Source organism: Phyllobates terribilis, unplaced genomic scaffold (assembly GCF_046119375.1).
Source record: "Phyllobates terribilis strain yellow unplaced genomic scaffold, ASM4611937v1 Scaffold_4__5_contigs__length_816908805, whole genome shotgun sequence".
Lineage (NCBI taxonomy): Eukaryota > Metazoa > Chordata > Amphibia > Anura > Dendrobatidae > Phyllobates > Phyllobates terribilis.
Window position 1 is genome coordinate 402,195,142 of NW_027362764.1, and position 14,809 is coordinate 402,209,950.

At 41.9% G+C, this 14,809-nt stretch overlaps 1 protein-coding gene across 26 annotated transcripts in view; it reads left to right on the plus strand.

Annotated features, from left to right (window-relative positions):
• The window catches only part of LOC141265438 (NFX1-type zinc finger-containing protein 1-like), a 391,532-nt gene that overhangs the window by 334,617 nt on the left and 42,106 nt on the right, over nucleotides 1–14,809 (plus strand). For all 26 annotated transcript variants that reach the window (XM_073678542.1, XM_073678541.1, XM_073678522.1 and 23 more), the window contains one exon: nucleotides 1,851–1,961. In XM_073678542.1, coding sequence (XP_073534643.1) covers nucleotides 1,851–1,961 — 111 coding nt within the window. The remainder of the gene's footprint in view (nucleotides 1–1,850; nucleotides 1,962–14,809) is intronic.

Genomic DNA, 14,809 nt, shown 5'->3' on the forward strand with positions numbered 1-14,809 from the left:
CCCAGGAACTGCTTCCTCCCTGCTCCTGAACTACAGGGTTCCCCTTCCTCAGTGTTCCCTCCCCCCACTCCAGCCAGGGACAGGGACTGTCGTGCCCATCTCAGGGGCATATTGGTCGCCCTGCCCCACGGCAATGTGGTGTAATGCATGCAGGTGTCGGGTCCTGATCCACACTCCATCCTTACCTGAGAGTGAGATATCACACCTCTGGGTGAGGTGCAATATGTCTGTAGCAACCGAGCCCTCAGGGTGCTACAGTTCCATTTATCTTCAGCCTAGGTGACGTATTGCGATACAGGGCCGTGATTTTGGCTATAAAAGGGTCCCCTAGACCCCTACCCCAAGCTTTTTAAGAGAATCATGTATGGCGTGCCAGGAGACTCTATGGAATGCTTTCTCAGCATCCAACGAGAGTATCTAATTACAAATTTTTAACTGCATCTAGCCCAGGAAATACTTTGTGCCTAGTAGCAGTGTCTGCTAGTCAGCGGATTATCCCGGCTGTTAAGCAAGCTGCACCACCTGTAGTTTAGACACTTAATTTTTTCAAAGGAAATGCTTCGGGACCATGGGATACTTAGTGAAGAGCATCAGGAGGCACCCCAAGGCATAGGGGCTGGGACTGGCAGTAGGATGCCTTGCGGTGGACAGCCGAGCTCGATCCTTATAAAAGCTTTTTAACTGCAGCAGCTTTAGTGGACGCTACTGGAGCTGGAATTACCGTGGCTGCTGGCATGAGACTTGTAAATGGATTTAAAGTGTATTCATTCAAATTAGAGAGACAATTTAAATTAAAAAGCTTAGAGCTGCCTCCACCACAAGGGGGCTCGCTCGACCCACCAGCGGACAGGCACCAGTATTGGGAGAGGGGGGCTGGCCGTCAGGGTTCACCGCGGCTCTGGCACAAACCCGGCGACACGGAGGTGGCACGGGCAGGAGCGGACTGGCCGTGTCGGCTTCTCACTTTTTGGATTTTAGAAGGGCATGACATGCCTATATCTGTGTCTCCCCCTCCTTTTACTCCTCCACCTCTTTTATTTTCGCATGACTATATGTACTTGTCACTTTTCCATGTGTTAGTTATGTCTTCTGAGCAGTTTGTCAGCTTTTGGACACCTTTGAAGGTGTTTTCTATGTGTTTCTATGTGTTTTTGTTTGCCTGCCATTGGTTTTAACGGTGTTCGAAGGTGTTCGACGAACAGTTCGGCGAACACACGGGTGTTCGACGAACCGAACCGAACTCGAACACTACGGGGGTGGCTCAACACTACTGAGGACCCCAGCGCTGCAAGGCTGCAGTGCTAACCACTAAGCCAACGCTGATTTTCCTTTAAAATGTGCTGAACAAGAACAGAAGAAGCCCAGAATGGGGATGGGCCATTATACCAAGTTGGGGACATTATAACAGAATGGGGACTTCATACCAGGATAGGGAGCATTATACCAGAACTGGGGACATTACTCCAGGGTGGGTGAATATGTTATAGCATGGGGCCCAGGATGGTGGACATTATAATTGGAAGGAGCCCAGGATGGGGGAGTTGTTCTCTGAATGCTGAGCTCTGTATAACTCCACCCACACCAGTGATTGACAGCTTTCTATGTACACTGTGCATAGGCAGAAAGCTGCCAATCAGTGGTGGGAGTGGGTTATACAGAGCTCATGAATATGGAGGACTACATGCCAGCAGATTTAATAGCCATATAGTGATAAAATCACTGTTTTATCTGCAGGAGATTATTAAAACTACAGCAAACAGACCAGAAAGTGACGCATCACTGAAATCAGGATGTCTGCACATTATACTGTTCTTAGATTAGGTGGTAATATGATTTATTGTCTCTTACAGCTCCGTCCAAGCACTACAGTATATGAACTGGCAAAAAACTTTAATTTAGAAGTATCAATGTTTGAACGGCTGATCAGAATGAAAATTCCATATGTACGCTTGGACTATCAGGTAAGAGTGTACATGGGAGACAGCATTTAAGGTGTTTTAAAAGGGTCATGTCACTATACTGGGTTGGCTGTACAAAAATCCTGCTTGTTTTCCTCAAGCAAACAAAAACATTGGAGCATATTGTAAGTATGCTATTTTTCATTGTCTTCCACATTACAAGGGTGGTAATGTATATTGATGAAGACTGCAGTACCCTAGTATGAAGAATTTGTGTCACATTCATAAATATATAAATATTTCACATTGTCAAAAATGCATTTCATGGATTAATGCTATTGTGGTGCAATTCTTAAAAACATTTTTAATGCCATAGGTCCCTTATGTATAAATAAGGTTTGTGACTGTGAACACACAAGCTTGTTGCTGGTTGTTTTTTTTTTTTAGATCCATAGATGCCTCACAGTTCACATCTGTATAGCACATTTTGGCACTTAAAAATAACTGTAAAAATAAAATGCTGTCTCTAAATCTGGCATTTCAGTTCTGTTAGCGATCAGAATAGAGATGAGCAGATTGTCTGAAATTCAAGCACAGCCTTATTAAAAACCAAGTGACTTCATCCTATCTGGCTGGAGGAAAACGGATGGTAACAAGTGGTAACCAGCAGCCTACTTAACTAGCCATTGTAATTTCAAACTTTGTAAGCTACCAAAATTGTATAAACAGTTCAAAAAGTATCCCATTTTGCGGGCAGATGCCTGCTTTGCTGGTGTTTATACATGGGCGGTTCATATGGAAAAAGCCATGGCTTTTGAAACTAGCCAACCAACTTCTTCAAGCTAAATGAAATAGCAATAGCTTTTTCACAAGCTATCCAAAATCATCCCATTATTTAGTGAGACAAAATAGGTATAGTGTTTGGAACATGAAAATGTAATGGCTTCTCAACTATTAGTGAAAAAAATGTGCCCTCTTTTAGGAACTGTGTCATGTTTGTGTACCCGCAAGAGAGTGGTCAGTCCTGTAGTACCAGGTGCCCACTCAGAGTAAGCTTTGTAGAGCAGGTAACACAGCTTACACTGGTACAAAGTCAATTTGGACTCCCATTCCAGAAGCCAGAAAAAAACTCACCCATTTTGCTTTTATAGTGATGGTCTAAAAAGTGAGTCCATCCAATAGTCATCCCTTTACTTGATGTTAACAATTTGCCTGTCATTAAGCAAGCATTCCAGAATACAGCTTGTAATTTTCGCTAGCTCGATTGAGAGCTTCTGTTGGTCCGTGTTCATCACCCCGCTGCTACAGTTGGTTGTTATGGAAAGGCTCATATTTCTCAACATCCACCTGCTGCTGTTCCTTCTCTTCCTCATCCTCCATATCCTGCAGCATGTAACATGGTCCTTGACAGTCCCCAACAGACACTGGTTGATGATGAATAGGTGCAAATTGCTGTTGTTCCACCATCCTCTTTTGCATTCTGGTGAGTGCTTGCAGAATAATGACATTGTTGATTCCACACTTGTCCCTATTGACAAATTTTGTCGCCTTTTCGAAGAGCTTCAGGAGGCGGCATGCGTTATCATTTCTCAAAGTAACTCGTGCGCTAGTTTGTCTGCTGTATGATGTAGTCCGACAACAATTTACACTGCTTGTGCAATGCAACATATGTAGCGTCGAATTCGGGCAGGTTTCATCGTTGCAAACCATGTGGCGCTCTGGCAATGAGTTCTGTTTTTTCAAAGCCAGGATTGCGTGCTTTTCCATATAAGATCATATAAAATGAGCTGACACTTTCCTGGTCATAGCCACCACCTTTCCAAGTGGGTAATATTGTGAAGAATATGTTGCACAATTAAATTCAGGACATGGGTCATGAATGGAGTTTGAGTTAGTTTGCCTGACCATAAGACATCCAGAAGGTTTCGGGCATTGTCACACATTACAATTTCGTGTTGCAGTTCACAGGGAACCAGCCAGTGGTCTAGTTGCCGCTGGTTGTACATCATCAACTCATCCGCCATATGGCTTTTCTCGCCCAGGCTTTCAAGCTGTAAAACTTCTTGACAGCGGTTTACCTTACATGAATAAAAAGAATGAGGGTGGTGTGTAGAATCAACAATGTGCCTTGTGTCTCTTGGAGATGAGGTCATGTCAGTTGAAAAGGAGCTGGAAGATGTGTAGAAGGAGATAGATAACTGGCGCAGACGGTAGAAACACATTTAGCTCCCAGCCGCGGTGGCTTTAACATCTGTCCCCATTGGTGTGATGTATGCATTTAGTTGCTGCTCTGAGAACATAGAGTGGGCACCGCTTTCTGTGTGAAATAATGTTGTCTATGTAATTTCCAGCGGGGCTGAGCTTCATTTTTTCAAAATGCTGCAAACTCCACAAGGAGGTATGGCAGTTACGAGGGTTAGTCAATAAGTAATGCCTCCTATTTTTTTCTCCTTAAATAAGGTAGTTATGTTAAATATTTGAATTTGGCACAATTCCTCAAACCTTCTTCTCCAATCCACAGCAATTGCAACTTCCTGCACGAACAGGTGGCAGGACTGTATCCGTTTGCAAAATGGCTGACGTCGATGTTCGTATTACACAACGTTCTGTGATTGAATTCTTGCATGCAGAAGGTGAAACGCCCATTCAAATTCATGAGAGACTGAAAAGTGTGTACAGTGATGCAACAGTGGATGTCAGTACTGTTATACGATGGGTTCGTCGCTGTAACACAGCTGAAGGGCCATCACTGTTGGCTGACAAAATGCGGAGTGGCAGGCCAGTAACCGCAGTGACTCCAAGCAACATTCAGCGAGTCGATGACATCATTCGTGGTGACCGCCGGGTGACTGCAGATGAATTGTGTGGCATTATCTGCCTCAGTAAAGGCAGTGTGATGAAAATTATTGGACAACTGGGATACAGAAAAGTTTGTACACGGTGGGTCCCAAGAATGCTTTTTACCATGCTGGAATACATGCCCTTGTTAAACCGTGGACCAAGACTGTGGAAATGGATGGAGATTATACTGAAAAGTGACAAATTAATCGTTCATGTTGTGGTTTTCAACCTATGTAATTGGATTTGAATTTCTTGCCAATTAAAAGGAGAAAAAAATAGGAGGCATTACTTATTGACTGACCCTCGTAGTTGTATGGTGTGTACTGTTGCCAAACTGGAATATTTAAATAGGCATAGTAAAACGTGTGTATCCGCATAATTTCTTTCACATGTTTTTTTGGGGGGGATGATAGATGTTTTTTCCTTTTAACTTCTTCCCCTTAGGGCTTGCTCACACGAGTGCTGATTCTCTCATGTGAGAGAATCGGATTGATTATGTAAATGACTCTGATCAGAGTTTGAGCCAAGTGTCAGTTTACTGTGATCCAATTCTCTCAGATGAGAGAATCATATCACAGGTGCGGAGAAGACGGAGAACTTAATTTCTCCATTTTCTCCATTGTCTCTGCTCATGTAAATCGGACTGCACTTGGATGACATTCGAGTGCAGTACAATTGAATTGGTGCGAGTGATCCTATTTAAAGAGCCACTTTCAGTATGTAGCGATTTTTTTCCACACATCGATTCGGTCTGTAAAAAATGCAGATCTGCACTGCCCCATTGTATAACATTGGTCCAAGTTATACACTCGTGTGAGTGAGCCCTTAAGCCAAAAAAACTAGATTGCTACATAGGTATGTGAACAGAAAGTAATTTGCGGCAAAAGCCAGTAGTAATATTGTGATGACTATGATTGTTAAATTCAACTAGCAAAATGGTTGCAAAACCTTGACCTTTTTTGTCTTTTTTTTATATATTTTTTTAAATCTTAACTATCATCTCTTTCAACAAAAATACAATGTAAGTTACATAACCCTAAATGCTATGTTGCAAAGAAGCTGCAGTATGGTCTTGAGGTGTACTTTTTATGTTGATAAATTGAACAATTAAAACAGGTATTCAACAATTAAAAATGTGACCTTCCTGTAAAAGATTTAAAAAAAACAGGGCCACGTGCTTTTACAAAATAGGACTTGACCAGAAAGCCTAGGGAGATTCACGCCCCAAAAGCTAGCACCTGAAATGGGCCACCTGTATTCAAATGGCATGTACATGTGTAATATGACTATTACAACTACAACGTGTGCAGATAAGAAATTATGTTCACAGCATACACACTTTATGAAGTAGACAGTTGTGCACTGAGGGGTTTAATACTGCCCTCCTTGTTTGCAGTGTGTGAAGTTTGCGTTCTGCAGTATCTCTCAGATCAATAAATTCAGTCACACTGAGTGACTATGCAGCTGCATCACTTCCCTATATTGCTTGAATCTTTGGATTAGTATTCACAGATTAGCACTACCACTCCCATTTTAAATGTGCCTCAACATTGAAAGTAGTGCAGCACAATCAGATTAGGCCTTTTTGAATCGCAGCTGGAATGAGCTGTGCACTCTGACCTCCTATCCCTACACTGTACAAGCGTAATATAGCACTCCTTGGCCGGCCTCCATCTTTTTTTACTGCATTCCGTAGCCCCCCTGATTGGCTGACCTACACCATATGATTTGATAGCTGTAGGTCATTATGGAGAAGTCCGCCTGGCCACATCTGATGCATTTTTGCTCAATCTCTGAGTTGTCATCAGTGTGTGAAATAGAGGCGGACACTTTTTTTTTGCCCGATCCTCAAAAATCGAATTGCACTGTGTTCAAATTCGCAGAGATCTATGAATTTCAGGGGGTTTGATTCAATGTCGATCCTCTGTGGATCGATTTGCTTATCTCTAAGCAGAATAGTTGCAGATGACGCCTATCTTTTAACATATTGGACGCACTGTAAATACAGCATCTATTTCCATGTCATAGCTTAGTTACAATATCAAGCATTGACACAGATATTTCTTAATTATATTTTTTTCATATTCAGGTATTTTTTGTTGTTTTTAAACGTTGTTATGAAATTCTACTAGAATAGTAAGAAAACATACATACTGATTTGAGGAGAAATTCCCATTGCAAAATATGCACATAATATCTACAATCATTTAGTTAAATGCCAGTACTTAATCTAAAGCTGTAATAGAAAATATATATCAACCCTTTCGAGACTGGCCAATTTTTTTTTTTTCATTTTTGTACTTTCATTTTTTCCTCCCATTTTTCCAAGAGCTGATATAGCTGTATGGGAGCTTGTTTTTTGTGGGACGAGTTAAAGTTTTAATTGACACTAAAACTAGAAAGAAGTGTTAATTCAGCTCACGACTCCTGTGTTAGAGATAAGCATCCCAGGAAATATGGTCTGGGTATGGTTCATGGAGTATTCACTGGTATGGCTGCCAGAGCAAATAGCTCTCAATGGTCGAAATGGGATGTTCTCCAGCACCAAAGGAAAGCAGCTAAAACTTATCCTTTGATCATATAGGACAAAAAATAGGCAGAATGTGCACATATTACAAAAAAAACCATAGTGCTTATGCGTTTCGGGTACTTAAACCCTTAATCATAGCTTACCTGTTAAGGTTTTTTCTACTGTGGCACCCCAGGGGTCTGGTTACCACAGTAATAGAAATATTATGTCTAGCAGCAAATGGGAGGTTTCTCTGGTCAGGAGCCCTAAGCATGCAACACCGCCCGCCCAGACCTGGGAGGGGAGGAATCTGCCCTTATAAACTGGGTCTGGGGTGGGATTAGTCAGTCAGAGTCTGGAGGACAGCAGACACAGGGAAAGCAAGAACTAGGAGCTCTGTAGGAGCAGGAGCGAGTGCCAGGGGCTGGAAGCCAGATAGCTCGCGCTGGCTGAAGACACTAAGACCGGACATGGAGTCCGAGGCTGTGGGGACATCCAGGTCCAGAAGCAGAATCCAACCAGCAGGGGATTCCAGGTCCTCTGGCCATAGAAGCCCGGAGGCACGGTCACAAGCAAGGGACCAGCACCGCCATCGTGGAGCGGAGGCTAACAGAAGGTCCCAAGTCACCGGCCATACGGATGAGCACCACACGGTACACTCAGGGACGTGGGCTACTTCTACCCGCATACAGCAAGGTAGCCAGGAAGAGTGCAGATAGACGGGGAGGCCTACAACTCCACCTGGCCAGGGGAGATCCTGCTTGCTCACAGACTGACCAGGCCTCTACTGCTAACCAGTACTCCCGGGAGGGTCTGCTTTATAACACCAGTAAAGACCCTGAACTGCACTGCACAGACTCTGAGCTGTTCCTGCTGCGCTCGTGCACCATCACTCCCATCATCCACACCAACTGCCCCGAGGCTATACTTCTCCCGTGGGGAGTCATCCCATTCTTAGCTGCACACACAACACCGGCCTCAGCGGTCTGCCTTGCAGCGGCGGTCCCCACTGACCGCAATCCACGGGTGGAGTAGTCAGACCATTATCATACTAATAATACTGCCACTGATTTGACCACCCTGGGCACGGACCGGGTCATCGCCACGGAGACTACAACCCCCAGCGATCCAGCTCCGGGTATTCCCCGCACACACGTGCACGCACAACACAGGCCCAGGGGGCGAGTCACTACCCAAAATACATGTTTTTTTGTCAAACATTCTGCCAAATTGATTTATTGTATATGATTAAAGGCTTAGTTTTAACTACTTTCCTTTGGTGCTGAAGAACATCCCTTTGTGGTTTATTGAGATTTAATTGAAACTGCAATTCCACCATTGCTTTAAGGTTTTGATTTTGCGCCATTCATTGTGCAGTAAAAATGACCTGGCAAGATGATTCTCAGGGTCAGAACAAAAACGTAATACAAAACTTAAATAGAGTTTTTATATTTTATTTCAAATTAGTTTTTTTATTGTTCAATTTTATACACCATACAATTAAAGAGGCCGTCCACTACTTTTACAATGATGGCCTATGTAAGTAATTTTAATCTTGACATTTTTATATTGTTTTGTTATTTGTCATGTTTTAATGTTGAAAAAAATGATGAAATTTGTAAAAAAAAATGTTTCTGTCACCACTTTGTGAGAAACGTACAGTAACTTTTTAGATTTTTTAGTTGAAGGAGTTCTCTGAGGGCTTATATTTTTGTTACATACGACATATTAATCAAATTTTAGTGCTTTTTGGAGGGGAACTGTGGGGACTGAAGATTGCAAAACTGGTGTTTTGATTTTTTTTTTTCTTTTTGGTATTCATCATTTGTTTTAAATAATAGACTGGACATTTATGGACACAATGATATCACTTATGTTTATTATTACTATTATTATTATTATTTATCACATAGGAGATGCTTGGGCTGGAGCATAAACATCACGTAGTAGACGCTGGGGCAGGAGTATACACATCACATAGGAAATACTGGAACTGGAGTATATACATCACATTAGAGACGTTGGGGCTGATGTATATAGATTAAATAGGAGATATTGGGGCTGGAGCATATGAATATGGAATATTATATCAGATAAGCACATTAGAATATCATTAACCTTAAAAGAACCTTTCATGTCCTATTTGCTATGTACACTTCCCCCATTGCTTTGTTAGTGATGCAATGTGCATCACTAGCAAGCTTTTTTCATTAAAATCGGTGGTAGTACAATGATTTTATAACATTATATATATCGTACTTTGACCTACCTGTTCGTATTCAGTCATAGGGGTGTGATTCTCTCATTCAGTCATGGGCGGGCGCCGCATCCAGTCACTGCTGCCGCCGCCCATGTATTTGAATACTGCTCCCGGCAAGCGCTATTATTGTGGCTCGCATGTGCATTTGTACATGTCTGGCCGCGGGTCCTGCGCCTGCGCAGTGAGGATGTGTGATTACAAGTTTCACTGCGCACGCACTATGTTCCCGCGCATGCGCAATGAGGCTGTGTAGTTCGCAGCTTCACTGCGCATGCGCTATGACGCTCTGTTCCCCCCACGTGCGCAGTGAGGCTGGTAACTAGAGATGAGCGTTGTTCTACTCGAACTGTTCGCCAATCTCAAATTCGAGCTGTTTTGGGCGGTGTTCGAGCCGTTCGGCGTACACGAACAATTTGAGAAAAATTCGGCTGTTCGAGGTTATGTTCGATAACTGTTCGTGCACCAAAATCATAACTGGATTTTTTCTCAGTAATGATGAAAATTAATGTTAATACGCAGTTTGAGTGTACAGCGGGGTGGGGGGAGGGGCAGGGGATGGATCTCTGCAGGAACAATGAAGATCTCCATTTTTTTTTCTCTTTCCCGCATTTACAGTGGGGAGGTGCAATCTGTCAGCCTATCAGCAGCGCACACACGGAGCGAAGTGCTTTTTTTCACACAAGCAAGGGCATGTGTCATTGGCAGTGTATGTCACATGTCCTTGCCCTATAAGACCAAGCCATTTTCCCCGTCGCCACCATTTTCTCACTGCTGCAGCTGCGTGTTAGACGGCACCGCTGTTGCTGTGTGCGCTATACCTTGTTAATTTCAAGCCAATTTTCGCACAAATATACAGATAGCTTGGGAGTAGGGAATAGTTGTGATTGCAGTCCTTTTAAGGACTAGGTTACAGCATTTCCTACGACTTTTATCAGGCAGGTCTGTGCTCTTAAATAGATAGGTTGTGGGAGTAAAGACTAATTGTAATTGGAGTCCTTTTCAGGACTAGGTTACATCAGTTCCTATCAGTTTTTGCCAGGCAGGTCTGTGCCAGTGCTGTGCAAGTTTTTTTCACAGCATTTGGCTGAATCTAGCAAAGCTAATCCTTTTTGGCCTATTGCAGAGTGTGTTAGTCAGTGGAGTAGCCTATCTGTGTTGCAAGATATACCACCTGTGTATAGAATACCAATTTTTTTCCTGCACCTAGTGAAGTAAAATCTTTTGGGCATAGCATCATTCTATTAGTCCATCTATACTGACCTCCATCAGGTTGCAAACTGAATCTAATTTTTTTCTGCATCTAGCTCTGAAAAAATATTGGGCTTCTAGCTGTGTGTGGGTCTTGTTCTATTAATCCATCTATACTGACCTCCATCAGGTTGCAAACTGAATAAAAAAATTTTCTGCATCTAGCTCTGAAAAAATATTTGGCCTTCTAGCAGTGTGTGGGACTTGTTCTATTAGTCCACCTATACTGACCTCCATCAGGTTGCAAACTGAATATATTTTTTTCTGCATCTACCTCTGAAAAAATATTGGGCTTCTAGCTGTGTGTGGGACTTGTTGTATTAGTCCATCTATACTGACCTCCATCAGGTTGCAAACTGAATATATTTTTTTCTGCATCTACCTCTGAAAAAATATTGGGCTTCTAGCTGTGTGTGGGTCTTGTTCTATTAATCCATCTATACTGACCTCCATCAGGTTGCAAACTGAATATAATTTTTTTCTGCATCTAGCTCTGAAAAAATATTGGGCTTCTAGCTGTGTGTGGGTCTTGTTCTATTAATCCATCTATACTGACCTCCATCAGGTTGCAAACTGAATATAATTTTTTTCTGCATCTAGCTCTGAAAAAATATTGGGCTTCTAGCTGTGTGTGGGACTTGTTGTATTAGTCCATCTATACTGACCTCCATCAGGTTGCAAACTGAATATATTTTTTTCTGCATCTACCTCTGAAAAAATATTGGGCTTCTAGCTGTGTGTGGGTCTTGTTCTATTAATCCATCTATACTGACCTCCATCAGGTTGCAAACTGAATCTAATTTTTTTCTGCATCTAGCTCTGAAAAAATATTGGGCTTCTAGCTGTGTGTGGGTCTTGTTCTATTAATCCATCTATACTGACCTCCATCAGGTTGCAAACTGAATATAATTTTTTTCTGCATCTAGCTCTGAAAAAATATTGGGCTTTTAGCTGTGTGTGGGTCTTGTTCTATTAATCCATCTATACTGACCTCCATCAGGTTGCAAACTGAATATAATTTTTTTCTGCATCTAGCTCTGAAAAAATATTGGGCTTCTAGCTGTGTGTGGGACTTGTTGTATTAGTCCATCTATACTGACCTCCATCAGGTTACAAACTGAATATATTTTTTTCTGCATCTACCTCTGAAAAAATATTGGGCTTCTAGCTGTGTGTGGGTCTTGTTCTATTAATCCATCTATACTGACCTCCATCAGGTTGCAAACTGAATATAATTTTTTTCTGCATCTAGCTCTGAAAAAATATTGGGCTTCTAGCTGTGTGTGGGTCTTGTTCTATTAATTCATCTATACTGACCTCCATCAGGTTGCAAACTGAATATAATTTTTTTCTGCATCTAGCTCTGAAAAAATATTGGGCTTCTAGCTGTGTGTGGGTCTTGTTCTATTAATCCATCTATACTGACCTCCATCAGGTTGCAAACTGAATAAAAAAATTTTCTGCATCTAGCTCTGAAAAAATATTTGGCCTTCTAGCAGTGTGTGGGACTTGTTCTATTAGTCCACCTATACTGACCTCCATCAGGTTGCAAACTGAATATATTTTTTTCTGCATCTACCTCTGAAAAAATATTGGGCTTCTAGCTGTGTGTGGGACTTGTTGTATTAGTCCATCTATACTGACCTCCATCAGGTTGCAAACTGAATATATTTTTTTCTGCATCTACCTCTGAAAAAATATTGGGCTTCTAGCTGTGTGTGGGTCTTGTTCTATTAATCCATCTATACTGACCTCCATCAGGTTGCAAACTGAATATAATTTTTTTCTGCATCTAGCTCTGAAAAAATATTGGGCTTCTAGCTGTGTGTGGGTCTTGTTCTATTAATCCATCTATACTGACCTCCATCAGGTTGCAAACTGAATATAATTTTTTTCTGCATCTAGCTCTGAAAAAATATTGGGCTTCTAGCTGTGTGTGGGTCTTGTTCTATTAATCCATCTATACTGACCTCCATCAGGTTGCAAACTGAATATAATTTTTTTCTGCATCTAGCTCTGAAAAAATATTGGGCTTCTAGCTGTGTGTGGGTCTTGTTCTATTAATCCATCTATGCTGACCTCCATCAGGTTGCAAACTGAATATAATTTTTTTCTGCATCTAGCTCTGAAAAAATATTGGGCTTCTAGCTATGTGTGGGTCTTGTTCTATTAATCCATCTATACTGACCTCCATCAGGTTGCAAACTGAATATAATTTTTTTCTGCATCTAGCTCTGAAAAAATATTGGGCTTCTAGCTGTGTGTGGGTCTTGTTCTATTAATCCATCTATACTGACCTCCATCAGGTTGCAAACTGAATAAAAAATTTTTCTGCATCTAGCTCTGAAAAAATATTTGGCCTTCTAGCAGTGTGTGGGACTTGTTCTATTAGTCCACCTATACTGACCTCCATCAGGTTGCAAACTGAATATATTTTTTTCTGCATCTACCTCTGAAAAAATATTGGGCTTCTAGCTGTGTGTGGGACTTGTTGTATTAGTCCATCTATACTGACCTCCATCAGGTTGCAAACTGAATATATTTTTTTCTGCATCTACCTCTGAAAAAATATTGGGCTTCTAGCTGTGTGTGGGTCTTGTTCTATTAATCCATCTATACTGACCTCCATCAGGTTGCAAACTGAATATAATTTTTTTCTGCATCTAGCTCTGAAAAAATATTGGGCTTCTAGCTGTGTGTGGGTCTTGTTCTATTAATCCATCTATACTGACCTCCATCAGGTTGCAAACTGAATATAATTTTTTTCTGCATCTAGCTCTGAAAAAATATTGGGCTTCTAGCTGTGTGTGGGTCTTGTTCTATTAATCCATCTATACTGACCTCCATCAGGTTGCAAACTGAATATAATTTTTTTCTGCATCTAGCTCTGAAAAAATATTTGGCCTTCTAGCAGTGTGTGGGACTTGTTCTATTAGTCCACCTATACTGACCTCCATCAGGTTGCAAACTGAATATATTTTTTTCTGCATCTACCTCTGAAAAAATATTGGGCTTCTAGCTGTGTGTGGGACTTGTTGTATTAGTCCATCTATACTGACCTCCATCAGGTTGCAAACTGAATATATTTTTTTCTGCATCTACCTCTGAAAAAATATTGGGCTTCTAGCTGTGTGTGGGACTTGTTGTATTAGTCCATCTATACTGACCTCCATCAGGTTGCAAATTGAATATAATTTTTTTCTGCATCTAACCCAGCCAATAGTTTTGGCCTAATACCACAGTTTGGCCACTCAGCTCTGCTCGGTTACCATCCATTGTTTTTTTGTGCAAACAACTCCAGAGTTGTGAATTAGTTAACCACCAAAATGAGTGGAAAAAGGCCTGCTGCTGGTGGAAAGGGGAATAGGCGTGTTGGGAAGGGGAAAAAAGGTTGTGTCCGTGGGGTAGGTGTTAAAGCAACAGTAACATCTGCAGAAGAAAGACCATCTTCCAGCCAAACTAAAATGTCTACTTCTTTTAGCGGACAATGTGATAAGATCCCTTTCTTACGGCCACGCCAATCGCTACAAATTCCAGATGAGGCACAAAAACAGCAGGTGCTTCAACGGATATCAAGTGCTCCTTTAAGTGGGCTCTCCTCCACATCAACTTCAACATCACAAATACTCCAGTCCTCAAAGGTGTCACCCAAATCGCACTTGCTTCCTCACAGCTCCCAAATCTCCAGCTGCCCGTCTGAGTATGAGGTAGAACAGATGGTTGAGTCTGCAGAGCTGTTTACTCATACTATAGCCTGGGAATCAGAGGTCGACTCCAGCGCTTCTGTGAATCCAGACGAGGAAATGATCTGCACTGATGCCCAGAATCTTTATGAGTCGGATCCAGGACCAGACGCAGAATGTTCTGACCATAATGTAGACCCTCATTCCCAAACTGTAACTCCTGTTGGTGGAGACAATGAGGAAGACGATGATAAGACTCAAATACCTGATTGGAGCGACAACTTTAGTTTTTTGTCAGGGCAGGAACAGGTTGGCTCTGAGGACGACGGGTGTGATAACACACAGGGTGATGATGATGAGGTTGGAGATC